General features: G+C 56.7%; 9 protein-coding genes across 9 annotated transcripts; 6 read left to right on the top strand and 3 right to left on the bottom strand.

Moving 5' to 3' along the window:
* The first annotated feature begins 439 nt into the window (after positions 1–439).
* On the top strand, positions 440–1,005 carry BDV59DRAFT_85628 (uncharacterized protein). Its single transcript, XM_073697215.1, has one exon. It carries the CDS (start codon positions 545–547, stop codon positions 857–859), a length of 315 nt encoding a protein of 104 aa, XP_073551939.1. The 5' UTR covers positions 440–544; the 3' UTR covers positions 860–1,005.
* BDV59DRAFT_169951 (putative PHD transcription factor) lies at positions 440–4,134 on the bottom strand. The gene is made up of 2 exons (XM_073688337.1): positions 2,098–4,134; positions 440–2,050 (listed from the first exon to the last, which is right to left on the bottom strand). Exons 1-2 carry the CDS (start codon positions 3,653–3,655, stop codon positions 1,113–1,115), a joined length of 2,496 nt encoding a protein of 831 aa, XP_073551938.1. The 5' UTR covers positions 3,656–4,134; the 3' UTR covers positions 440–1,112.
* Positions 4,135–6,614: 2,480 nt separating this feature from the next.
* Positions 6,615–7,646, top strand: BDV59DRAFT_209522 (glutathione S-transferase family protein; the record flags this gene model as incomplete). Its single annotated transcript, XM_073695402.1, has 3 exons — positions 6,615–7,109; positions 7,162–7,484; positions 7,541–7,646. The coding sequence occupies exons 1-3, from the start codon at positions 6,759–6,761 to the stop codon at positions 7,644–7,646; spliced, it is 780 nt and encodes a 259-aa protein (XP_073551937.1). The 5' UTR covers positions 6,615–6,758.
* A 610-nt stretch (positions 7,647–8,256) lies between these two features.
* Positions 8,257–9,927, top strand: BDV59DRAFT_198594 (sigma-70 region 2 family protein; the record flags this gene model as incomplete). The annotated part of the gene is made up of 1 exon (XM_073693182.1): positions 8,257–9,927. One exon carries the CDS (start codon positions 8,257–8,259, stop codon positions 9,925–9,927), a length of 1,671 nt encoding a protein of 556 aa, XP_073551936.1.
* A 138-nt stretch (positions 9,928–10,065) lies between these two features.
* On the bottom strand, positions 10,066–11,689 carry BDV59DRAFT_198593 (sugar porter family MFS transporter; the record flags this gene model as incomplete). The annotated part of the gene is made up of 4 exons (XM_073693181.1): positions 10,066–11,082; positions 11,133–11,213; positions 11,268–11,470; positions 11,521–11,689. 4 exons carry the CDS (start codon positions 11,687–11,689, stop codon positions 10,066–10,068), a joined length of 1,470 nt encoding a protein of 489 aa, XP_073551935.1.
* A 728-nt stretch (positions 11,690–12,417) lies between these two features.
* Positions 12,418–15,891, top strand: BDV59DRAFT_85595 (putative C6 transcription factor (Mut3)). The gene is made up of 3 exons (XM_073697214.1): positions 12,418–12,784; positions 12,842–13,643; positions 13,691–15,891. The coding sequence occupies exons 1-3, from the start codon at positions 12,526–12,528 to the stop codon at positions 15,762–15,764; spliced, it is 3,135 nt and encodes a 1,044-aa protein (XP_073551934.1). The 5' UTR covers positions 12,418–12,525; the 3' UTR covers positions 15,765–15,891.
* On the bottom strand, positions 15,851–17,225 carry BDV59DRAFT_85564 (oxidoreductase, 2OG-Fe(II) oxygenase family). Its single transcript, XM_073697213.1, has 2 exons — positions 16,576–17,225; positions 15,851–16,507 (listed from the first exon to the last, which is right to left on the bottom strand). Exons 1-2 carry the CDS (start codon positions 16,917–16,919, stop codon positions 15,937–15,939), a joined length of 915 nt encoding a protein of 304 aa, XP_073551933.1. The 5' UTR covers positions 16,920–17,225; the 3' UTR covers positions 15,851–15,936.
* A 1,026-nt stretch (positions 17,226–18,251) lies between these two features.
* pacC (putative C2H2 transcription factor PacC) lies at positions 18,252–20,803 on the top strand. The gene is made up of 2 exons (XM_073697212.1): positions 18,252–18,619; positions 18,667–20,803. Exons 1-2 carry the CDS (start codon positions 18,347–18,349, stop codon positions 20,398–20,400), a joined length of 2,007 nt encoding a protein of 668 aa, XP_073551932.1. The 5' UTR covers positions 18,252–18,346; the 3' UTR covers positions 20,401–20,803.
* Positions 20,804–21,916: 1,113 nt separating this feature from the next.
* On the top strand, positions 21,917–24,765 carry BDV59DRAFT_85537 (putative forkhead transcription factor Fkh1/2). The gene is made up of 4 exons (XM_073697211.1): positions 21,917–22,558; positions 22,625–23,644; positions 23,692–24,599; positions 24,660–24,765. Exons 1-4 carry the CDS (start codon positions 22,442–22,444, stop codon positions 24,730–24,732), a joined length of 2,118 nt encoding a protein of 705 aa, XP_073551931.1. The 5' UTR covers positions 21,917–22,441; the 3' UTR covers positions 24,733–24,765.
* The last annotated feature ends 1,130 nt before the right edge of the window (positions 24,766–25,895 follow it).

The following is a 25,895-nucleotide window of genomic DNA, read 5'->3' as shown; positions in this document are numbered from 1 at the left end:
TGGAACGATTATCGGCTTCTCAAAACTCAGACGTAGGAATCATGATCACGACATAGCTGAAGTGAGATCATACCCCTGGCCATTTTAATGATCAATATCACTGAACATCCCTCCTCAGCTTCCACGCGCCTTAACCGCGTCCCATTTGTCGCAGGCTTCTTCCTCATGCACGCCCTCTCCCCGGGTATATATCATCCACCCAGCAAACTACACCGGGTTCTCCCCTCAAAAGCTACTAGACAGTTTACTATCAGCTCCTAGCAAACCACTCTCCCGCAGCGAGGCAATCTCTCGTCTGGACGCGGTCCAACTACTTCCCGTATTTGACTTGCCTGCCGCGGTACAAGCTATCCACGAAGTCTCCCAAGCTCTTGACAAACAGCAAGAAGAGCGGCGGCGAGACCCAACCACCAACCACTGCTCTGTTTTGTTCATTATTGCAGGTCTCGACAGTTTGATAGAGGGCGTCGTCCGCGCCTCGAACGCTGTCAGAGGTGCCGCCGTGCTGACCACTGTCCTGCGGTCTCTAACCCAGTTATCTCGGATGCACCGCTTCTATCTGTCCGTGATGCTGGTGAATACCACCGGGATCGGGACCATGCCATCAGCGACCACTGGTCATCCTGAGCGGGCCCGTGCGGATAATGATCACCCCCCTCCCCATGACGATGGAGTACATTCCGTGTTCGGAGCGGCTGATACATCACTCTTTCCTAGTCTTCTGATGAGGACCATGGACCAGGGTATTGACTCCCATCTTCTGATGTCTACCGTGAAAGGAGCCCATGTGGTGGAAGTCATGAAGGACAGAGTAGGCGAAAATACGGGGAAGTGGTCTGTCTGGAAACCCGGCCAATGAACTCTCAATGATCACTGCTGGGATTCGCAGGGCATCTAGCGACAAAGCAATATATTCGGTCCCTAATAATACGCCCGTCTACGCAATGTATCCACTTTTAGAGGCCCAAACCAAGGCGTCAACTCCATTAGAACCTATCTCTCCGCAGAATGGGTATCAAGTAAGTCTTTCCGGTGGCATAGAATCACAATATAAAATCCCGACAGTGAAGAAAGAAAGGGAGGCCGTGATATGTCCCCCACGTAGACGGGGCTTATGAGTCTCCGATTTGGGCGTTATCCTTCTCAGCCCACATGCGAAGTACAGCCCTTTCCACGACGTTCTGTGCTTCTTTCTCACACTTGACAAGATCTTCCTTGAGCATATCCTGTTCGAATACGAGTTCTTGTTGTTGGACCTTGACCCACTGTTTGTGTCGTTCGCATCTCTTTTTGGTGCAGACCCCACGGGTCACACGAACAAGATTGTCCTCGTCGGTCTTCGCCCCATCCATGATGGTATCCCCATCTGCATCTGTTGCCTCGGGCCAGCTCGACGCCAACGCTTCGGGGGTACCGGTTTCCAGTGCATTCTTCCCACTTTCTGATAGCCGCCATTCGTCGAACTCCTCATCGGACCACGCCAGACGCGAGTCAAACCCGCAAATGTCTTTCCATGCCCCCTTGGGGTCCGACTGTTTCAGTTTTTCCAATACGGCCTTCGACCGCTGACGGACGAGGTTCAGGAAATTATCGCGCACGCCCAGCAGCTCTTTCCGGTGGAGAAGCTCATCACGACGCGTACGCAGCTCAGTGATCTTTGACGCTTCGTCCGGCGAGTAGGTCAACCCGTCGACATTTGAATCCAGCCCAAGCTTCTTTTGGGCCTTTTCGCCCGTCTCTGGATTCTCTTCCTCGGGTGGAGGCGATACAATACGCTCGCCCAATTTCCGAAACTCTTGAGCGGACGAGACGCCCATCACAACAGCCTTGAGCTCGCCGGCGGTGAGTACGCCTCCACGGCTGCCAAGGTCGTCTCCCTGGCCTTTTTTGAGAAGTCGGGTTCGGGAACGCATAAACTCCCGCCCATGCTCCTCCGAGCAGTATTTGCTTTGGGGCTTCTTGTTGAAACGAGCAGGTTTGCGACATCCCTGTAGCCGGCAGATCGGTTTCCACGTCGTTTCTCCTTTCCCCTTTGCATTGCAGTTGGGGCCTAGTATTTCATTAGCGAAGACCTGTGCTGAGAGGAGGAAAGCTTACATATGTACTTCTCAATCAGCTCGGCGTCCCGAGGATCAATGTTAACGCATTTGCCATGGAACCAGTCTTCACAGTCGCCATCACAGCCGATCATCCATGTGTGATTGTCCGGCCTCCGGCAGATGCAGAATATCTCGTTCTCACCATCATCCGAATCCTCTTTCGTAGACGTTTTCTTGCTGCCCTTTTTTCCTCCTTTCTTTTTAATCTCAGGAGCCGGTGAGCTCGCTCTAGACGCCGAGCCCTGCTTTTTCGTTCCAGGTGCTTTACTGGTGCGTACTGAAGAAGGCGTATTGGAGCGACCACCGTCGAGGCTCTCGTTGTCTTCCTCGTTGATCTTCCGCTTCTTGGCGGCTGGTTTCTTCGCTGGGGCTTTCTTGGCGCCCACCGGAGTCGATTTTCGTCCTACTGAACCGGATTTTGTAGGCGCTGCGGGAGATGATCGATCGGATGATGAGGCCCTCGAAGCTCCCCCGTGTTTGAGGCTGGCTATGTTCTTTGGGGTAGGGTGATCATCAGTGCCATCCAGCTGACCGACAGCCAACTTAGAGTCCACTTCTTCGTCCAGGGGCACTTTGTCCAAGTTCATGTTCATAGGCTCGGTTTTGACTTGAGCGGCAGTGACGTCTTTGGTGGGCGAAGCGGATTTTGCTTCACTGGGCCTAGGAAGACCCTCGTACAGATCCGCCCATGATTGCGCATGCGAAGAGCCCTCCGCCATCCTAAACTGCCGGTGGATCTTGGCTGCTCTCTCAAAGCCGAAATAGCCACTGTGGCGCCAGCCAGAGATCCCCACAATCTTGCCATCGTCCACAATGATACTAGACGCGGACATATTGTTGTGCACCAGACATAGACTCTCGTCATCCTTCCTCTCCTCGAACAAGATATCTTTTTCTGGGGCCTCGACATCGGGGGGCAACTGGGCGTTCAGTCCTCTGCAGACGTAGGAGGGGCGGTCAGGTGCAGGATCGATTCCGGCGAGGCATTTCAAAACGCGACGGCTCTGCTCTTTGAAAGACGCGAGTTGGTCGGGTGTCAGATATCGCCAGGCGACCTCAAGCGAAACGCCGGGGATCCTAGACTCCACCGTGACATTCTTCCCCTCGACTGTCCCACAGAAGTGTATAATGGGCACGGAAATCCCTAGCTCTTTCAACGGCTCCTCCGCCTTCCGCGCGGCGCTAAGTTCGTTCGCATTGACATAGGAATACTTGTCTCCGGCGTCGCCCACATCCCCATCGCGATCGAGTCGAATGATGACGCTCCCCGTCGCATAAGCCTCCCGGGGCCCCAGCACGTTCAAAGAGTTCGCAAGGGTGCAGGATGACTTGACGACTCCCTTCCAGTACGCAAACGCTTCGGCGTCGGCCTGCCACCACCGGTCGTAGCGGGGTCGGAAATCGTCATCGCGGGGACCATATCGACCGTAGTGTGGGCTTTGTTGTAGAAAGGGGTCGTCTTTTGGTATCGATTCAGCCGCGGTTTCGTACGGATTCGTGGCGGTTGCAGGCTCGCTCTTGACGCCGTTCGCTTGGCTGGTCGGGTGGGAGGACATGGCAATGCCCAGGGTCGTCGTCTACAGACACTCTTTGTTCTGAAATAGGTCGCCGGGTTATCTGCGCACCAATTCAAGAGTGGTGCGTGGGTGGGATTGTCAAGAAAACCCGAATATATCAAGCAAGAAGGGGTAAGGCGTCTCCGGCTCTAAAGTAGGAAAGTCGGATATGTCGCATATAACGGCATCATGGGGTCCTAGATAAAAGCGCTCATTCAGGTTTGTGACCCGGACGGGATATATGCCTTCCTGTTCGCCCCGTAGAGTAAACTGTCGGTAATTGCGGTGGATGGGTGCGCGGAGGTGGTGAACAGATAGGGTTCCGACAGCGCGTCCGATGAGCTTGGACAGTGGATAAAGCAGTGTAATGGAGTCGGAGGATGATGTTTGATAAATTGAGAGCACCTCTGGGCGTCGAAAGCCGCAGACCACGCAAGAGACCTGGGATAGATGCGTCGCTCGGCCGGCGAGAAGCTCCGGAAACCTTCAGGATTTGGGCGATTCTGCCGCGGAGTTAATCTCAGGCGGTCTGGCTTAACTCCGATTTTGTGCCTGAGGCTACTCTACGCACTACTAACGAACTACCATTGGAACTCCTGTATTATGCAACTTCGCACTCCGTACGTACAATCCCCAAAGTGTACAGTTGAAATCCTATTCTCTTTTCTGCAAGTTTTGATTTGCACCACTCTGCAAAATCTCTCATGTGTAATGGAGCAAGTCGGCCTCGCTCACACCTCGTTCCGTAGCATGATATTCATTTGGGCTTCTTCCAGGCCTTGGGATCACTCTCCTTGAAATGGTACACCTGATCGACGTCAACGGCCTTGTTGTTGCCCTGGTGATCAGTCAGCTAATCTGGAATATATTTGCTCTGCATTGCTCACTTACAGCCGCCGTTGCAGCCTCATTGGACATTGCTAGGGCATATGTCGCCATCATGAGGAAGACACCGAGGAGCTTCATTTTGTTTTCTGGCTTTCCTGAAAGGGAGTAATGTAGGGTTGTGGATGATTTGGTATAGGCTTGTTCCGACGACTTTTGGGGCCGTAATGGGATCAGGTGAAGAAATCCCAGATAATCTTCGCGCAAGCTTGGGGGACGTAGGTGACTAAATAACTTGTCCAATTGCCCAGAAAACCCTCGTTCTTTCTTTACCCCCGAGGGGCAGGCTTTTAGCTTAGGTTTTGGAATGGTATGTATACATATACCAGCGCCCTTTTCTGAGGCAACAAGAGATCGACGCGGGATGTTGCTGCGCAGGATAGCAATGCGCCATTTTCTTATTGGCCAAAACCCTGTAGAAAACTCTCTAACGGTTCGCTTCTTATCGGCTCAGTGGATTAAAGGAAATGCTTGATTCTAGGGCGACGGGGCCCGCGCATGCTTCATCCCTTGGAGAGCACCTTACATACGAACAGGCCACCCACGACGTGGCGAACAACGTGATAGAATGTTCTGGGTCATTGGAGATTCTCTCAAAATCCTAGCACTGCTAGAATTTGGGACTCTACTGCGAACTCTAGCATAGCGTTTGGAGTGTTGCCAGGGTTGTTTAGCGAGATGAACGGCAAAGGTCAAATGCAAAGGAATAAATATATCCTAGACTGAGAAAGGGATTAAAGCTTCTTCAATGTAGGGATGAACTGTAACAAGGAACTATCGATACCTACCTTCCCTGTTGTTGTCATTGGCATGGTCTGGTCGTGATCTGCTGGAAATATCAGACCATGCCCAATTTTTGAAAATCCATTGTTGTCAACCAATCTCTTCCAAAAGCTCTCCACCCATATAAATTTCCCCTATGGGGCTTTTCAGAATGGGCTCGGAGGAGAGCGAACCTTTTATTTACTCGGAAAATACAAGTTTACGAAAGCGCGCACGCCCATGCTTTCTGTCTAAAGAAGTGGTGATTGTACAGTGGATCATTATCCTTGCTCTCCTCGCAACTATCATCACCAGACTGCGTGGCACGCAATGCGATGAGCGATTATGCCTCCCCGCCAACCGATTCTGGTGTATGATGATGCAGTTCCCTTGCGAGATAGACGGAGGATACTAACATGTCTCACAGCCCCCGCCGAAGACGTTATCACGTATCAGAACACCGTATTCGACACTGGGGACAGTTATGAGACGACAAAATACTACGGGCATCCGTCCCCGGAGGTTGATGAAGCATGGAAAGAGCTTTATCGCTGTACGTAATGCGGTACATTCCAGAGGCAAGCATCGTGCTAATGGGATCTACAGATGGAATTAGCCGAATAACAAAGGATGAAGCGAGAAAAATGCACAATAAGACTGTGCCAATACCTGGAGACACTGGACATTATATCGTCGGGTTGGATGTATTCCATCAGCTGCACTGTTTGGCAAGTCCCCTTGTCACCCTTATGTCTTAAGTGATGCTAATGGATTGTTGCGTAGAATATGCTTAGAAAGAGACTCTGGACAGCAAACAGAAGCTTAGCAGAAGAAGAGTCGGACGAAATAGAACATGTAGAACATTGTATCCAATCGGCCCGCCAGTACATTATGTGTACCGCCGACATTAGTCCTATTGTCTGGGAATGGGACACACAGACGAACACCTCACGACCTGTCGTGACGATCTATCATACTTGTCGGAATTTTGATGCTGTTCACGCGTGGGCGAAGGAGCATACTCTTGAGAGCTTTGATCCGTATACATACGTCGAGGACGACTTATAAATAGACGAATGTACAATAATCCCATGTTGAGATATTATACCAATGCCATCGCTTTTAGTTCCCTGAGTTGGAAGAATATATAGATGTCCATCTACTTTGAAAATAGGGGCGCCTCTGGTCCCAGCTATCAACATTCGCTTGGTTGGCCTACGTGACTACATTTGATGTCAGAACTGCACAAATAGCTGCAATCCAGATATAAGGAGAAATGGAAGGCCTTCGCTAGGCCTTGAGAAAACAGGAGCTAGGTACCCAATTCAGAACTATTGCGACGTTCGGGTTTTGCGGCTTTTGGAACATGGACTGCTAAACTACTTAAGACAGCAACCAGTCCAGAAATCCAATTTATTTCATCTTTCTAATTCAAATCCATCACTAATAGTACATCATGTCTATTAAAACACCTAAGTTGGTTCTCTATCGAGGGTGGCTTGACTCCGGAAAACATGTCTGGTCGCCGTACGTGGTTAAACTCGAAGCTAGACTTCGCTTTGCAGGAATTAGCTATGACACTAGGGCTGGCTCTACTCAGACAGCGCCTAAAGGAAAGATCCCATACATGGAGATTTCAGAGGATGATGCGTTTACACCTACCAGCCTTGGTGATTCAACGCTCATTATCAAGCATCTCACCGAGAGGAACGTCCTCCCTGATATCAACGCGGGACTACGGCCAACCAACCGTGCGCATGATCTTGCGCTCCGAGCGTTGATGGAAGAGAAGCTATACTTCTACCACGTAAATCCTTGTTTATCCACCACGGTATGCTGCAGCTGACGTTCTTTGATAGGCGAGAGAACGATGGATAGAGAATTACTACACCATGCGAGACCACATCTTGTCCTCGTTACCGCATCCTGTGAAAGTGGTAGTCGGCCTTCTCATATATGGGAAAACAACACAAATGCTCCATGCGCAAGGTACGGGTCGCTACACGGGGGACGAATTCAGTTCTTTCCGGCATGAGATCTGGGAGAACATCAATGATTTACTAGGGGCTTCAAAGTCTGGTCAAAAGGATAATGAGCCGTTCTGGGTTCTGGCGGGAAAAGAGCCCACTGAAGCGGACTGTACCGTGTTTGGATTTATTGTCTCTGTTCTGGTCTGTACTGCGTGAGTGTTGATCGGCTATACTCCGTTGATATTAAGACTGACTGTATGAGTTATAGGGCTCCGAATTCGCGAGCACTGCTGAAGGAGTTCCCAATTATCTTGGAGTATGCTAGGAGAATACATGACCGATACTTTCCTGATTATACGAAGTGGTCAGAGTAGTATCTTCCTCATTGGAATTTGAGCGTTTTGGCAGTGGGTTATATATATCCGTGAATCATAGGCTCGCACTTGAGAACAGGAAATTACATAAAGACTTTCGACCACATCTCTTTCGTTATACACATTGTATATAATTGCCAGAAGCTGAAGGAATATAAGCCTTTGGCCCGTGGACGTATTGTGAATCCAACGCGACCACGATATTGTCTGATCGACCTCGATATGAATGAGGGCAGCCGGCCTCTCTGGAGGTCCTAAATACAGCCTGATTGCCAGCATCAGAAAGAATTGAACCGAAGGAGGTGGAAAACAATCTCCCAAGTTCCTCCACGTCAATATCATGGTGAATGCACTTATATAGTTCCGCTGGTCATAGATCTATTTAATAGCCCCGTTAGCCAAGACGCCAAGATCCCGACTGATAATGGCCTTATTCTTATTCTTACGATGAGAACCCACTCGGAGACCTCCGTCGAAGTTGTAAGGCGGTCAGGCATCGCCAACGTCGTACAAACTCCCCAGCCATATATTCATCATCGCTCGCCCTCACTCTCGCTCACATACAATGTTCTCCATCTAACCCAATCTATGACTGAACCTCGGGCCAACAATGGCGAACCCGGATAACTCCGCAACGGGCCCGTCGCAAATGCGGTGGCAGTTCATCGACACCTCTAAGAACCGCCGCAGTAATCTCACTCAAGTCAAGCGCCATGTGATGCAAGAATATATGCGCCAGAAGCGCCAGGGGGCCGGTTCGACGGGCACCGAGGACGACGACGCATCAGAGGAAGGGCAATCGCAACGCAGGCCGCGACGGCCAAGGACGAAGCCGCCACAAAAGGCCAGGAAGAACACCACCGACGAGGACATTATCCTGCCTCGACCACCGCCCATCGCCGGCTACACCACCACCCTTCCCATCATATCCTCTTCATGGTCGCCGGACTTCCTCGACCGGTACGCATCCAGCGACCAGACCAGCCGCTCCGATTCGACCAGCACCACGCCGCCCTCATCCATCGCGACATCCCCCTTTGACCAGAGTCTCTCGCCGAGGAGCATCCTCAGCGCGGCGCGCACCGACCCCTTCAACAGCCTCCCCATGGAGCTCGACCCCCAAGGACAGCAACTCTTCGACTTCTACGTCAACGAGATGCCGGCCTGCTCCTACGGGACGCATTTCCGCTCACCCAACGCCCACAACTGGTACACGGCTGTGTTCGTACCGGAGGGCATGAAAGGCGCCGTAGCCTTCCAAAACACCATTCTCGTCCACGCCGCCAACACCTGGGCCTGGGTCCGCCACGAGGAAGAGACACACTACACGCTGACACATCGCAACCGCGCCCTCTCGATGCTGCGCACCCACCTAGCCGCATACCCGGGCGACACGTCCGACGTCGCGATCATCGCATGCCTGAGCGCCGCCGGGCTCGAGGACTTTGACCCCCGCCCGGGCCACAAACCCATCAGCTGGATGCACATGCGGGCCGCGCGGGAGATGATCCGCGCGCGGGGCGGCCCCGCCGCCTTCGCCAACACGCGTCTCGGCATGCTGATCAACTGGCAGGACTATATCCTATCCGGGTACGAGACGCACGGGCCGAGTTTCTTCTTCGACGCCGCCGCCCTCGTCGTCCGGCCCAAAGACGAACTCCAGCACCAGTGCGCCGAATTCCTCACCTTCCTGCACCGCTGCGAGCAGCTCGCCCTCTACCAGGCCGCCGATCCGCGCGTTCTCCCCCGCCGGACCGCCTTCGAGGAGTCGTCCTGGCTGTATCGCATTCTGGCCGCCCCGTCGGGGCTGCGGTTCACCGCGTCCGGCGACCGCAAGCAGTTCGTTGCGCGCATGGTCGCCCTGATCATGCTCAACGCCGCGCTGTGGGACTACCGGTTTTCGGAGACGGCGACGGCGACGTTCCTGGGCACGCTTGAGCGTGCCGTGCATGACAGCGAGGTCAGCATGAGCGGGTCCGTCGAGGCGTTGCTGCAGATCCTGCTCGAGTGCAGGGACGGCCCGGTCGATGCGTCCGACGCGGACTTCTCGCAGTATTCGGTCGCCGCGTGCACGCCCTACGGGCGGCCGTGGTTCGCGGGGCGCATGCTCAAGGTCGCCAAGCGGCTGAGTCGGGATTCGTGGATGAATGTGCATGATTTCTTGTTTTCGTGTTTGACGCTGGGCGTCAAGACGTCCGTGGTTCCCGTGTGGGAGGCTGCGCTCCGTGGGGAGGTGCTGAGTGCGCCGTTGACGAGCTATGTGATGCCTGCTTTGGGGTAGGGTCTGGTATGCTGGCATGATTATGACTAAATTACGATGGTTATACCCGGTGGCTATGGCGTTGGTCAGGGATGAGTATATAGGTGATGCATAGTGTACTATATTGGTGTCTAATATATGGAGTCACAGACATATGCCCTACACGGACTTGGAGTGGGGAACACCCAAACCCCCTCCGCCATCCTCGTCCATTGTCCCATCTACAGAAGGCGCCTGCGCTGCAAACACCCGGTCGACCTCCTCGAGTGACTTACCCGCGGTCTCGGGATAGAAGAACCAAACCAGGATGGCAGCGGCCCAATTGAACGCCGCGAAACAGTAAAAATAATTGAAGCCGATGTTGGAGCGCGCAATGGGCGTGCACTGCGCAAAGACCAGATTCAGACTCCAGTTTGTGGCTGTGGCCAGGGACGCGCCGCGGGCACGGATCGCTGTGGAGAATATCTCGGTCTGATAGACCCATGAGATGAGGCCGAGGCTGGTGAAGAAGATGGAGAAGACGAAGAAGAGGGCGATGGCCGCACGCACGGCGGCTGCGTTCACATCGGCGACGTCGCTGAAGTCGTCGTAGGTCTGTCCCAGTGCGCCTTCGATGCACATGGTGGCTCCCATGCCGAGCAAGGACGGGAGGAGCAAGGTGCGTCGGCCGACACGGTCGATGAAAACCATGAACACGGTATTCCAGAACTGCGCCAGCGCACCCCAGATGCCCTGGATCATCAACGGTGTGGAGCCGTGCAGGCCGAGTTTCCGGTACAGGCCTGGGTTGTAGTTCCGGATGATGTTGGTGCCGGAACATTGGGTGAAGGCCTGGATGCCGCAGGCAAGGAGGACTCGACGGCGCCAATCGGGCTGCGTGAAGAGTAGCTGGCTCCAGGAGCGCACGGCGCAGCGCTGCTCCTCGGCGACGCTAGCGGTGATCTCCGCGAATTCACTGTCGATAAGGGCGACATTGGTGCGGGAGTGGTTCAGATGAAGACGGGCGAGGACGCGCCGGCCAGCATCCGGACGGCCCTTTTCAATGAGCCACCGCGGGGACTCTGGGAGAAACAACACGCCGCTGCAGAGGATGATGGGCGGAACCACCTGCAGGGCGAGGGGGAATCGCCAGGTGAAGGGGCCGGCGTGCAGGGAACAGCCATATCCCACCCATTGCTGGTGACGCTGTGAGGGTGGAGCCTTGCACTGGCCAAAGGGGAGCTTACTGCGACGACAATCCCCAGCCCATCCATCCACTGCTGCATGGATGCAAGAATGCCGCGAATGCGTGGAGGGGACACCTCGCTCTGGAGAAGCTTGTAAGTCCGTGGTCTGGTGCAGGGATGATGGATCTGACATACACAGTAGACTGGAATGGTAGACGTCAATACCCCTACGGCGAGACCAGTAATGATCCGGCCAGCGATGAGCATGGCGACAGTAGTGGCCCCGGCTTGTAAGGCTCCACCGAGGGTAGCTAAGATGCCTCCGATGAACATGACGGGACGTCTTCCTAGGGGGTCAGAGAGGTAGGAGACCCCGAGGGAGCCCAGAATGGCGCCACCTAGGGTAGGTGAGGAGTATGGTCAAGTGCAGGATTGGTGAGTGCTATACCATTGTAGGAGGAGACAATTCCGCCGATGAGCGAATCGGACGGGTGATTGAAGTGATGGAGAAAGGCGGATTGCTCGATGGTGGAGGAGATGACACCGGAGTCATAGCCAAAGAGAAAAGAGCCCAGGGTTGCGAAGAGGCAACAGAGGGAGACGAGGAGATGAGGCATCACGGAGAATCATGATCATTGTCCACGGGTGGGAAGGGAACGATGAGATTGTAGAGGAAAGCAAGCGATGTTGCGGACGAGGAAGTATACGGCACGTGATGACACGCAGATGAGGTCAGCGGGTGTTTGTGCAGCCTGGGGGATCAGGCATTCATGACTAACGTGCATCCATGGATTCATAACCCACTATGAATTATCCACGGATCATTAGAAAATTCTCTAGAACCAGAGATTTCAGACCGAGGCTGATGATTCTAACCTAGGTACATGACGGAGTAAAGAATTTTTCGACCTCCATGTTATGCATGGATAGTCCAGCCTTCTCATGCATAGAGGGCTTGCTATGACGACACACGGTGGAAAAGATCATATCCTGCTGTGTTGTTCCAGACTATCGACGATCCACCTGATCCAAGCTTTTTTCTTTTTCTTCCATCTTTCTATTATTGCGTCCACTGGTACAGTTCTCTTGACGTGCTGTACGGTCTAGTTGCGCCCTACAGGACCGCTTATTCAGCCCATCGGACCCTTTTGCCCAATATCTCCGAACGCAACTCTCCAACATTCTTCTGCTCTCTCTCTCTCTCTCTCTCTCTCTCCATCCTCTCCCACCTTTCATGCGTCTCTGAGTCTCGTTCAATTCGACCCCTCGTGGAGGTACGAACGATCAACGGTCGGATCGCCACGCGGGCATTCTCTCCCTTACTTCTCGTCGTTGATCAGCTTTCCATTGTGTGACGCCGTTCAGTCTTCCGCCTCGACTCCCTTGCATGCTTCTTCTGCCCCGTACCACCTAGTCGGCTCTTTTCTTCCCACTCGGACTTTTCGCGTCCGTCATGGCCGCTTCGTCGAACGTCTTTCATCCGATCCCCGAGGCGAACGAGGATGATGCCATCCCGCCCGACTCGGGCTTCTATCCCGATGACGCTGATCCCTCCGACCTCCCTCCAAAGGATGACGACTCTAAACCGGTCAAAGATTCTTTGCCCACCCAGAAACGCCGTCGGGTCACTCGCGCCTGTGACGAGTGTCGCCGGAAAAAAATCAAGTGCGATGGGAAACAACCTTGCACGCACTGTACCGTCTACAGCTATGGTCAGCCCCGCCCCCTCTCCTGAAAATCTGACTGCGAATCTGACTGATTGGTCGTAGACTGTACCTACGATCAACCCTCAAATCGCCGTCGCAACCCAGCGCCTCAATATGTGGAAGCGCTCGAGACCCGTTTACACAAAGCCGAAGCCCTCTTACGGGTGGTCCTCCCCGATATCAACCTCGACGATCCCCGGTTTGACGAACATGCGACCGAGCAGATGCTCGCTGCCGTGAAACGGGAACGTCAGCAACAGCAACAACAGCAGCAACCAGAACAACAACAATCGCAGCCGTTGGCGACCACAAACCCGCCGAAGCCAGGTTCCGCGCCCCCCACAGACACTGCCGCCGACAACAGTGGCGGCGATGAATCCTTACTTGAATCCATGGTCGGTAACTCCGGGTTTCTCGACCTGGACGATCAAGGTCACTGGGACTATCACGGCCACACCTCCGGCATCATCTTCATCCGACGACTGCGCAAACAGCTCGGCGCCTCGGACATCTCGGCGCCCACCTTCCGATCGCGACCCCAGTTCCTCGAAAGCCCGAAATCCGTGTCGGAGTCCCCTCAGGACGGGCAGTTGGTCCCCACCCATGATCTGCCCCCACGCGATGTCGCACGGCGTCTGTGTCACAATGGCTTGGAGGACGGTTGCTCACTGATGCGCTTTGTCCACGAGCCCTCGTTCTACGCGATGTTTGATCGCGTGTACGACGCCACCCCGGAACAGTATACCAACGAAGAACATTCCTTCTTGCCGCTTCTGTATATAGTCATGGCGGTGGGTTGTTTGTTTTCCGATGATGGAGCCGGCACCCTGGACGTGTCTGGCTATGAGAGCGCGATCGGTCAAGGGTATGTGCAGCCCTGCAGGCTCTGCTCGCAATATTAACAGGGTCCAGATTTCAGTTTTTCAAAGCCGGTCGCCAGCTTCTGGAGATCACCGACTGTCGCGACTTGACCTCCCTCCAGGCGATCTGTTTCATGGTTTTGTTCCTGCAGTCGTCCGCCAAGCTCAGCACCTGCTATTCGTATGTTGGAATTGCACTGCGCTCGGCCCTGCGCCTGGGGCTGCATCGTTCGGCCGTGTCGGCAAATTTCAACCCATTAGAGCAAGAACTCCGGAAGCGGGTCTTTTGGGTCGTCCGCAAGATGGACGTCTACGTGAGCACCCTGCTGGGGTTGCCGCAAATGCTGAGCGACGACGACATCGACCAGGAGTACCCTCTGCCCATTGATGGGGAATTCATCACCGCCGAGGGCATCCGGCCCCCACCGAAGGATTACACGGCCCTGATGGCGGGCGCCAACGCCCACACGCGACTGTCGAACATCATTCTGAAGGTGGTCAAGTACATCTACCCGGTCAAGAACGCGCAGCATCGGTCCAAGTCGGACCAGCGGTATGTGGTGAGCCACTCGAAAATCCGCGAGATCGAACGCGACCTCCAGGCTTGGATGGAGGAGCTCCCTGCGGCTCTCCGCCCCGGCACGGAGGTATCGCCTCAGCTGGAGCGGTTGCGCCAACTGCTGCGGATCAGCTACGCCCATGTCCAGGTGGTGATGTACCGGCCGTTCCTGCACTACGTCTCCAGCGGGTCGCAGGCGAGAGGCGTAGACCGCCGGTCCTACGCCTGCGCCGCGGCCTGCGTCAGCGTCTCCCGCAACATCGTGCATATCACCACGGGGATGCACAAGCGGGCCCTTCTCAACGGAGCATACTGGTTTACGATGTACACGACGTATTTTGCGATCCTGTCGCTGCTGTTCTTCGTGCTCGAGAATCCGGACTCCCCGACCGCCAAGGATGGCGTGCTCAAAGATGCCATGGAAGGCAAAAACACGCTGGCGGGCCTGGCCAAGAAGAGCATGGCGGCCGACCGCTGCTCGCAGTCGCTCAACTGCCTCTTCAAGAACCTCCCGGAGCTACTGAAGAATCGCCAATCAGTCGCGAATCCGGTCAACCTGAAGCGCTCCGCTCCCATGACCAACAGCGCGGCGGGCGCGCCAGAGATGGCCCCCCCGCAACGCGCGAGCACCTTCCCCACCCACATGTTGACGAAACCGTCTCGCGAGGCGAGCAACAAGCCCAAGAGCCTGGATGACACTTACGCCAACCGCACGCCCAACCCTCGCCCCCTCAGCACGCCGACCTGGTTCTCGTCCGCGCCGCAGACCCCCGCACCGTCGGAGCCCCTGTCCGCCGGCGCCATGGACACAACGCCGCCGGCCGCGTCGCAGATGCCCCTGACGCTGCCCACGGCCGACTCGGCGCCGGGCATGTACAACGCGCAGTCGTTCACCAACCCGTCTAACCTCCCTGACCTCATGCCGATCATGTTCCCGTCGGACGACCCGTTCGCGTACCCCACGCAGCCAATGTCGACGCTGGAGGACGACCACTTCCGGCACGACGGCGTGCGCCCGTTCGGTATGGAGCAGCCGCCACCGCCGCGGTCGGCGATGGCGGCGTCGATGTCGCCGTCGGAGGCGGCCAACGCCGTGCACACGCCCAACCTTGACAGCTTCGCGGCGTTCCCGGTGTTCCCGAACGGCAGCACGCCCGGCAGCGGCACGCCGACGGGCCTGCACGCGACACTCCCGACGCGCCTGAGCAACCCGCAGCAGCACCTGCAGCAGGCGCGGCTCCAGTCGCCGAGCTCGCACGGGTCGGCGACGACGCCGGCGGAAGCGGTCAACAGCCCGGACCTGGTGACGCTGCCGAACCAGAACTTCATGTGGCAGGGGTACAACTTCCAGCCGCAGGCGTTCGGGGCGGAGGCGTCGACGGCGTCGATGGCGACGGGGACGCAGGCGGCGCCGGGGCTCGGCATGGGGCTGGACGACGGCGGCGCCATGGGCATGGGACTCGACTTGGGGATTCCGCTCGACGATATCTTCGGCAACGGCGAGGGACGGCCCGGCGGCGGCACGAATGACGACTGGATACAATGGATGAATGTGGGGGGGAGCTAGCGTTGCGTTGGGTTTTGCACCGATTGATTGATTGATTGGGTTGGGCGTTGGTGGGTTCGGTTTATATACCGGTCGGTTACGTACATAAGTGATGGTAGATAATGACATTGCTGAATATATCCTATTCCCGAGTTACATGGCATGACATGTATATATATAGAAGGATTTTACGTTACTCCCTCCGCCGCGGTGGCTGATACCAACTCCAGACATTCAAGCCGACCTTCGTGCCGGATGTGACGGGCAACGCGGCATGCCACGTCTCCGGGTACCCCGAGCCATCGGGTCTGAGGTTCTCCCAGAAGATGGCGTTCCCCTTGATGGGGCGGAAGGTGATGCCCTGCGGCGCGTGCGGGTGGCCGCTGTGCTCGGCATCGTCGCACTCGAGGAAGCGACACCAGGCGCGGTCGCGCGGGGGCTTCAGTCGCGGGAAGTTGGTGCCGCCGCCGACGCAGTCGTCGCCCAGGTAGACCATGAAGGTGCTGAGACGGTCGCCGCCGCGGGCGGCGGAGCCGGCCCAGTCGTAGTGGTGGCGGTAGTGGCCGGAGGCGTTGTAGCGCTGGGCCCACATGCGCTCGATGTACAGGTGCGGGCGCCAGCCCTGGAAGGCGTGGGCGCGGGCCTCGAGACAGCGCACGGTGCGGTCGTCGCGGGAGAGCAGGGCACGATCGGAGAGGCGGCGCGAGGGGTCGATCTTCTGGGTGGTGCCATCGTAGACGATCGAGGGGGTGTAGTTTTGGTGGCTGTGGAAACAATGTTAGCAGCGTTGTTGGGAGGGGAGGGAGGGTGAGCCCCGGGGGGGGGGGTTTACCCTAGTTCGGCGAGGTGGTCGGCCTCGGCGTCGCTGAGGAAGTCCTCGATGTAGATGATTAGCGGATCGCGCGAGAGGAGGTGCGTGCGATAGGCGTCGGGCGGGCAGTCGACCTGGACGCCATCGTCGAGGCTGAGGATTTCGGGGTCGAGGACCGGGTAGTCGAGGTCCTCCGGGGGGATGGCTAGGTCGGCGTCATCTTGAAAGAAGGGGGCAGATGAGGGGCGGAGGGAGTCCGGGGAGGGGGGGAAGAGCTGGCGCAGGATGGGAGCGAGGACGAAGAGGTAGAGCGGGAGGAGGTAGAAGAGAGAAGTGAGGAGGGAGGAGAGAGAGAGTTGGGGCATACTGGGATGCGATGGGATGGAGTTGATGTGCCGCAAGGGTGAGGTAGAGGGTGGTCAGGTGACTCTGCGCAGGGTACTTACCATCTACGTAGGTCCCTTCCCTAGGGCAGTCCACCTACGAGGTACCTTACCAGGTAGTATCCGCAGTATGATGTACTCCATTCGAGATCCAGGAGAGTATTGTGGGTTCTATTACCATTACTGAGAATGATTTGGATGATTGGACTTGCATCTACTACATATTATCCTGCAGGATCGAGGAGGATCGGACCAAATCACTAGGTAGTACTCTTAATAAGCCTTAATATACGCAGTCCGCAGTCCGCAGTCCGCAGACTCCGGATTCGTCCAGTTATGAAGTCCAGTTATGAAGTCTACCTACCCTAGGCAACCGGATTCTCAAAGTTCCTCGCGCATTCTGCCAAGGGAGGAACGGAGGGACAAGACCTGAATCATCCTGGCCACCTCCCAAGACTTCGGGGCGGGCGACCAGACAAAGTGCCAAGCGAGAGCCCGTGGACCATGCGACTGACCAAAGGGGGAAATCCGGCGAGACCGGCGAAAACCAGGGTGAACCGACCAAGCACGGGCAAACGGAGGATCGGTACCAGAGAGTGGCAGTGAGTGGCCGACAGTCAGGAGGCAGAGAGTTCAGGATAATTACGGAGCAAGGTCGGCTGTGGAAGGACGGCGGTTAGTCAGATGCTGACTCAGGGAAACCTCGTTTAGACGTCGGGGAGGAGGACCCCTGATTGGTGGACGACGGGGATCCATGGTTCGGATGGCGGCTGCTGATTGGTGGAGGGTGGTGGTAATTTACGCCACATACGGTCAGGTATTGTCACCTGCTGGATTCGCCTGAAGATGCAGGCATGTGGCCATACCTACCATCATTTGGTCAGAGGAATAAAAAGAAATATGCCATAAGTCTTCCAGAGAGACAGAATACGACCGAATACTGGATGAAGAAGAGAGAATTCTGGGAGGACGTCCCCACATACCCCATCTCTTGGCCCGGTCTTGTCCCTGACCTCCGCCGGGCTGTGCAAGCGGCCTTTTCTGGGCACGTCTCGGCTCCGGAAGGACAAGAACCCAAGCCTTCCCCTCTCGCCCCAAGACTTCCTCTCCCTCTTCTTCTTCCATCTCTCTTCCTCCATCTCTCCGTCTTTCTCTTTCTCTCTCTCTCTCTCTCTCTCTCTCTCTTCTTCGTTCCCTTCTCGATCCATCTTCTATTCATCCCTTTCTACGTCGTCTTGACTTATTCTCCTGCGTCCTTCTCATCTCCCATTGCCCACTGATACGCCTCACATCAACATCTCCCATCGCCTCTCTTCCCTCAGCCTGACTCGTATCGCCTGATCGTCTCCTGACTCCTGACTCCTGTCCTCACTCCGCCCTCGCTGGGTCAAGAAATCCCCGTCTTGGCAATGTCGGAACACCAAGACACCACCTCCCCTTCCACCGCGCCTGCGCCGGTCCCCACGACTACCACTCCCCAAGATCAACAACCTCAGGTCCAACCCGTCACTCAACCTACCTCGTCTGACGCCGCTACTGCCTCGGTGACTGCCACTGCCGCTGCTGCCACCGCCGCCGTCGCCAACCCACCCGTCAACGGCAATGCCTCACGCCCCCCCGAAGAATTGTCGTGTCTCTGGCAAGGATGCTCCGAGAAATGCCCAACCCCTGAAGCCCTCTACGTATGTGCATCCATCCCCCTCCATAAGGCCCTCGCTGACCCTTCCAGGAACACGTCTGCGAACGCCATGTCGGTCGTAAGAGCACAAACAACTTGAACCTGACCTGTCAATGGGGAAGTTGTCGCACCACCACCGTCAAGCGGGATCACATCACCTCTCATATTCGCGTGCATGTTCCCCTTAAACCCCACAAGTGTGACTTCTGCGGGAAGGCCTTCAAGCGTCCCCAGGATCTCAAGAAGCATGTCAAGACCCATGCCGATGACTCGGTCTTGGTTCGCTCCCCCGAGCCTGGCGCTCGGAACCCCGACATGATGTTTGGTGGCGGTCCCGCAAAGGGCTATGCCGCTGCCGCCGCTCACTACTTCGAACCCGCCTTGAACCCCGTCCCCAGTCAGGCCTACCCCCACGGGGCTCCCCAGTATTATCAGTCTCACCCCCCGCCTCAACCGTCCGGTCCCTCTTACGGGAACGTCTATTACACCTTGAACCAGGGTCCCGAGGCTGGTCATGCCTCGTACGAGAGCAAGAAGCGCGGATATGATGCCCTGAACGATTTCTTCGGCGATCTGAAGCGCCGTCAGTTCGACCCCAACACCTATGCCGCCATCGGTCAGCGGTTGCTTGGCCTGCAGAGCCTGTCGCTGCCCATCTTGGCCGGGGGCCCGCTTCCCGAGTACCAGCCCATGCCGGCCCCAGTGGCCGTGGGCGGCGGTGGTTACAGTCCCGGCGGTCACCCCGCCCCGGCGTACCATCTTCCTCCCATGAGCAACGTGCGCACGAAGAATGATCTGATCAACATCGATCAATTCCTCCAGCAGATGCAGGATCACATCTATGAGAATGACGAAAACATCGCCGCGGCGGGCGTGGCTCAACCCGGCGCCCACTACGTGCACGGCGGCATGAGCTACCGTACCACCAACTCGCCGCCCACGCAATTGCCCCCGGCCCATGCCACGGCCCCCACTTCTGCGGCGCCCGTAATGACAACCGCCCACGCGCACTCGCCCTCCACCGGCACCCCCGCACTCACTCCTCCGTCCAGTGCGCAGTCCTATACCTCGGGTCGCTCCCCAATCTCTCTCCCGTCGGCTACCCGGGTCTCCCCTCCGCACCATGACGGTGGCTCAGCCATGTATCCCCGTCTCCCGTCGGCCACGATGGGCGACAGCCTGACGGCTGGGTACCCCACAGCGTCGAGCGCGGCTCCTCCGTCCACGCTGGGCGGCATCTTCGACCACGATGACCGTCGCCGGTACACCGGTGGCACGTTGCAGCGTGCCCGTCCCGAGGAGCGGCGTCTCTCCGACTCCATGGACCTGTCTCAGGACAACAAAGACGATGGCGACCGCACTCCTCCCGCCAAGCCCCGCCAGGACTCTTCATCTCCCGGCCGCATCTCGGCCAGTCTCATCGACCCGGCGCTGTCGGGCTCGCCGAACGAGGCGGACGACACCATGCGCACCGCGCAGGCCGCGGCGGAAGTCGCCGAGCGGTCGGACGTCCAGTGGGTGGAAAAGGTCCGCCTGATCGAGTACCTGCGGAACTACATTGCGTCTCGGCTGGAACGGGGCGAGTACGAGGGCGATTCCGACCGCCAGAGCGAGCCCCGTTCTCGGGCGACGAGCCCGGATGGACACATGGAAGGTGTGGAGAGTGAAGGTCGCCCGACGGCCGAGGAGAAGTCGCCGGTCAAGCCGGAGAGCGGCGCGGACTCGGTGATGTACCCTACGCTCCGGGGGCTGGAAGACGATGGAGATTCTAAGATGCCTAGCTAGACCACGGGTAGTGGTGCACTACTGTTTGATATCTTATTTGGAGTTTGACTTGTTCTCTTTCTTAACGGCTTCTCACGACTGTATTCTGGGTATTGATCATCATTTATCACTTTATTCCCTGTCCGCGGGGGGCGGACTTTTTCAGTTTCCTTCAGTTTTCTTTGTGTGTACTAAATCGATCGAGTTCATGGTATATATTGTGTTTTCTTCCTCGGCTCTTGATGAGAGTGGACTGTATTCGTGGAGGATGCATTCAGCACACCCACTGCGGCGTAGTGGTAGGACAATTATAGTCCGGAGCCATTAATTGAAACATCAGTCAGTTGTCTGATTCTGTCCAAGTGGATGGATTTCCCGAGATAGTTCTATTCTTATGAGATCGCATTGGGCGAATGGAACCCTGCAAGGCCCAATCCCATCGGTCTAGACTCGACGGACTAGTCGATTCCCGGGCGAACCCTTCAAGGAGATATTTATTGTGATCTGTAGGATGAGAAGCTGGTTCTGATTAGGTGTGGGGAGAAACACCCGTTTGCATAATTTCTCCCCAAGCCAACGGGGTCAAGCCAGTGGGGGTCCACCGGGCTGCAGAACCCTTGGAAGAGATCTGAAGATTCCAACTGTAATTGCCCACCGTGCAACGAGAGCCCAGACATGTAACATGGGCGGAGATGTCACGGTGTCTTCCGTTGTCTTCTCGATGGACGATTGAGCCAGGGAGGAAAGATGTTGATCAATCAGTCTGCGTCTCGGGGATCCGCATTCCAACAGCACACGCGCTAAACTGAACGCGGCGCGGGTGACCCATGACGCAAACAGAGGGAGGGACGGCCCTCGGGCCTGAAGGATTTGGGTTTCCTTCGGGGGGATCGATCGGCTCTGGCTCGTGGCAAACAACCATGCAGGAGAAGGGAAAATTTCCCGGCTGGTATGGGATTACCCGATGCGGCGTTGGTGCTCTCTGCCAGGCTGGCTCAGGTCTGCTCCCTTCGCTCTTTGGCCGGTCTGATGGATCCGCTGCATGGTCCTCCGTAGATTAAGCAAGATGAAGTCAGTATGTGGGCTAGGCGAAGATCAGGATCGCGGCGGTGGGCAAAGGGCTTAGTCGCGGGGTTGGCGATATGAGCGAGATGAGGCGGCCTGCACGCGGAAGAACGCCTGACTGGATTTGAAGCCGTTGGGCGAGCCCAACGTCGCGGGCGTCTGTGCTGGGAGGAGGATATACGCCGCCGCGCGAGAGCTCCACTGACTGTTTACGGCAACACGAGACCCCAAGAGGGAATGGGACAACTCCACCGGGGTGGTATTGCAGCGAAGAGTCGGATTGTTGAGAGTATTAAACGGGCGAGTCCCGGCAAGCGTCAACAAAACAGAGTCGATGTTGTTGTCTCTTCCTGAGTGTTGGATGATCGAAGTGTGTTCTGTTGTTTGAATGTTGAAGTAGTAAATCTCGGCGGATCGTGACATTTCCCCACACGGAAGCGGTCACGCCCCCCAAACACCCGCGCGCGTTATCGTCATCATCGTTTTCTCGTCTTCTCCCGCCACTCGCTGACTTCACCTTCACGCCGTGTCGACGTCGACTCTGACTCTCCCTCTGCCTGCTGCTTTTCCACCCCATCTGGCGCTTTCTGTCGACGCCTGGAAGCACTCTCGACCTCTCGCAGCTCCCCGTCTTCCTTTTCTCAGCGCGTCTCCAGCGTCTCCGGTGGCAAACCCTTCCTCTGGTTCTTCCACACTTCAACCCGTCTAGCTTTTTTCCTTTCCCTCTTTGGGTCCTCTGCTCGCCGGGTTTTTCTCGTCTTCTATTCTTCTTCTTGCCTCCTTCCCCGGCTTCGACTTTGTTGTGTTCTGCGCGCATCGGGCAATCCATCCACATCGCTGTCTGGTCTCCCTCCCACACGATAGACCTCCTCGATAGACCAAGACCAAGACCCTCGCTCTCTCGTGATAAGAGTCGTTTCGATCAAGAAAACTGAAAACAAAATACACAAACAACCCGTCCGACCCGCCCACCCACGCACTTCCTCGCCATATCACCATGCCTCTCTCCAACCGGCGTCGCGCGCGGCGCAAGGAAATCCAACTGCAGGAGACATCAGACGCCGAGGCCCCGGACTCGTCGCCTTCTCGTCCCGCGAACAACAAGAAGCGCAAGGTAAGACATCTCTCGTCTACGCGGCATACCTCGTCCCTTCACCCCTCGCTCACATCCCCTCCCTAGATTGACCGCGGCTCCCCCCAGCCTCGTCCCATCAAAGCCGCCGAATCCGCCGACGAGGCCGACGACTCGTCGCCCGAACATGACCTGTCGGAGAACCAGGACCTCGTGGATCTGGTCATCTCCTATCTCGAGACGGCCCGCGAAGAGGTGCGCGTCCAGCGGGACCACTCCAACCTCAAGTCCGAAAACAAGCAGAGCGTGCGCGCCTATGCGAAGATCGCCGGCCGCAACTGGACCTACTACGTCAAGACCCTCCACGTCAACATCGGCCGCGAGCCCGACCGCGAACAGAAGCTCGATGAGCAGTCCAGCCCCGTCACCATCGCCGCCCGGGCCCTGCCCGAGGTCAACGTCGATCTGGGCCCCAGCAAGTTCGTCTCGCGCCTGCACGCCGAGATCTTCTACGACGGCGAGGAGACCGCCTCCTGGCATATCCGGGTCAACGGGCGCAATGGCGTGCGGCTGAACAACGCCGTCCTCAAGCGAGGCACCGACGCTATCCTGTCGTGCGGCGACATCGTCGAAATCGCCAACACCCAGATGATGTTCGTCACCCCGGGCGACAAGGCCAACATCCACCCCAGTTTCGTCGAGCGGGCCCAACGCCTGGCCAACGGCGAAGAAGAGATCCCCGCCTGGGAAGCCTCGCAGCATGCGCATCCCGCCGCCCATGCCACCTCCCAGGAGACCGCTCCGGCCACCGCCAACCAGCCCTCTTTGGCCCCCGCCCCGCACTTCCTCAAACGCCAGGTCACGCCGCCTCCGCGATCGCCTGACACGGTGGGTGCCCGCACAGCCAAGCAGTCGCCGCTGTATAACCGCGGCATGATGATGGAGAGTACCGAGGAGATCGACTACAGCAAGGACACGGCCAAGGACTTGAAGCCGCCGTACAGCTACGCGACGTTGATTGCGCAGGCCATCTTCTCCAGCGAGGAGGAGAAGCTCACGCTGAACAGCATCTACAACTGGATCATGGAGAAGTATGCGTTCTACCGGCACTCGCAGAGTGGATGGCAGGTATGTTGCTCTCTTTCGCGAGATAGGCGATTGGCTAACAAGAGCAGAACTCCATCCGGCACAACCTGTCCTTGAACAAGGCCTTCCAGAAGGTCCCGCGCCGCACCGACGAGCCTGGCAAAGGGATGAAATGGCAGATCGCCCCCGAATACCGCGAGGAGTACTGGAAGAAGCAGCTCCGCAAGGGAACACAGTCGTCGGCGCCGTCTTCGCCCGCCACAAAGGACTCTACGCGCGGTGCAAACGGCATGGAAGCCGTCTTCTCGGCCGCGAAGAAGTCTCCTCCGGTCTCCTCGCCGGGATTCAGCTCCTTCCCGGTGGCGCCAGTTGAAGCGTATACGCCCGAGCGAGGCTCCCGCGCAAGCCGCAACGGTGCGCCGGAGCGTCACCTGCGTCCCCCCAACCCGCGGGACTACGAGGAGCCGTCTCCCTTGCCCGCGCGCTCGGCGACCAAGAACAGCAACGGCACTGCCCTGAATCGGTCCTACGGGCTGTCGGACAACGTCACCGGGTCGCCGCCGGTGTTGTCGTCGTCCTACTACGATGAGGCGCCGTCGTCGATGATCACCCCGGCACCGCAGCGGCAGCAACCGCGGCTGCCCCCACCCAGCACCGCGCAGATCCCGTCCAAGTTCATGCCGATGAGCTCTCCGGCGCAATTCTGGAAATTCGCCGACATTGGCAGCACGCCCGCGCGACCGGTGCCCGACATGAGCCCCCTGAAGGGCGACCCCGGCGACGGGCTCGGCAGTATCCCCAGCAGCAGTCCGCCTCCGCCGAATCTCGCCAGCCCGAGCAAGCCGGGCACGGCGAACGGGCTCGGTCCCGGACGGACAATGCACACCCGGCGAGAGGAGGACAGCCTGCGGTCGGGGCCCAACGGCGCCGCGCGGGACCGACCAGGTCTGGACGACGACGAGGAGGAGGAGGATGGCGGAGGATTTGACCTCGCAAGGTGAGTAGCGCGTGACGGCGTCGATGCCACAGAACGGAAACTAACCATGCCTGTACCCAGGGGCTTCCAACCGATCGGGTCCTACCACCGACAGTTGAACAATGCGCAGCGGGCCAGCGCAGCCACCACGTGATGGCAGACGTGTGTACGGCGTATACTCATGGACGTGATTTGATCTGTTTGTTTTTGCTGCGTGCGTTACGAGTTAGACACCTGCATAGAACGGAGGTGCATGGGGGATCGGAGTTGCTTGCTTGTTTGCTGTCTGCTTTTGTAAGACCAGTGTATTGATATGATAGTTATGAAGTAACAAAATGGTTTCCTTATCCTCCTACTCCTGACGGACTCTCCGTCAGGACGCGCGGAACGTTCTCGTGGATTTGCCTCTCCTGCCACTGGTTCTCCCCCACGGCCCTGGAACTGCTGTGGGAGCAACATTTTCCTATGTACCCGCCGCTAAACGTCGCGTTATCCTGCGTAGCTTGTGCAAGACCTGCGGCGATGGGCATTCAGAGGCAGAGCAGGTGGATGATAATCCTGTGGAGTGTAGCAAAGTTGGATGCGGATACCCGCTTGTGGAAACACCAGGAATTATCTCAATACCTTACACTGCGGGAATGCGATTAGGCTGAAAGGGCACCGTTGAGTTTCGTGTGTTTTGCTTTGCAGGTCTGTCCTACTGGGCCTGGGACGGTCAGCATGGGGAAAAGTTGTTCTGTATCTGAATGCATGAGGACAGCGACTAGATAAAATTCATTCCTGCGTTTGAGTGGTGGACTGGTCTCGCTCGCCAGCCAAAGCAATACCTCTCCTAAGAAGTCGGCGACGATGACGATGATTTACCATCACTCACATCACAATGCAGTGCGAACTCGGTCACCCACACTCGGGTTACAGAGTCCTTAAGGCCTGAGCGACAGAATCCTTGAACTCGCTAAGGGTATGGTGATGCCTGCCCAGGGAAAGAAAAGAAAAGAAAAGGAGGCATATGGAGCGGCGTCTCCTCACGGCATACGCGCACAACAGTATCTATAACCGAATTATTGGAAGATTAGCGTTCACCGCAGGTATTTGCCAGATGCTATGGTGAGCATTCTCTCCAGCTCGCTCGGTACGAAGCACTCGAGCCGGTGAAATGTGAAAGAGAGATGCATATACCAGAATCTAACTTCAGTAATCAATTTAGATCTCGAGCCGAGTCCCATTGCGAAGCTAGTCTCCTCAAAGTTCCAGATGTCGTCTTAGTGTATGCCATGTTCTTAAGTGGTTGCTGTACGCTCTTCGAACCAGAGTAAT

The sequence above is a fragment of the Aspergillus ambiguus genome (assembly GCF_047715705.1).
Source record: "Aspergillus ambiguus strain CBS 117.58 unplaced genomic scaffold BDV59scaffold_3, whole genome shotgun sequence".
Taxonomy (NCBI): domain Eukaryota; kingdom Fungi; phylum Ascomycota; class Eurotiomycetes; order Eurotiales; family Aspergillaceae; genus Aspergillus; species Aspergillus ambiguus.
This window is presented reverse-complemented; position numbering and strand designations above follow the sequence as displayed.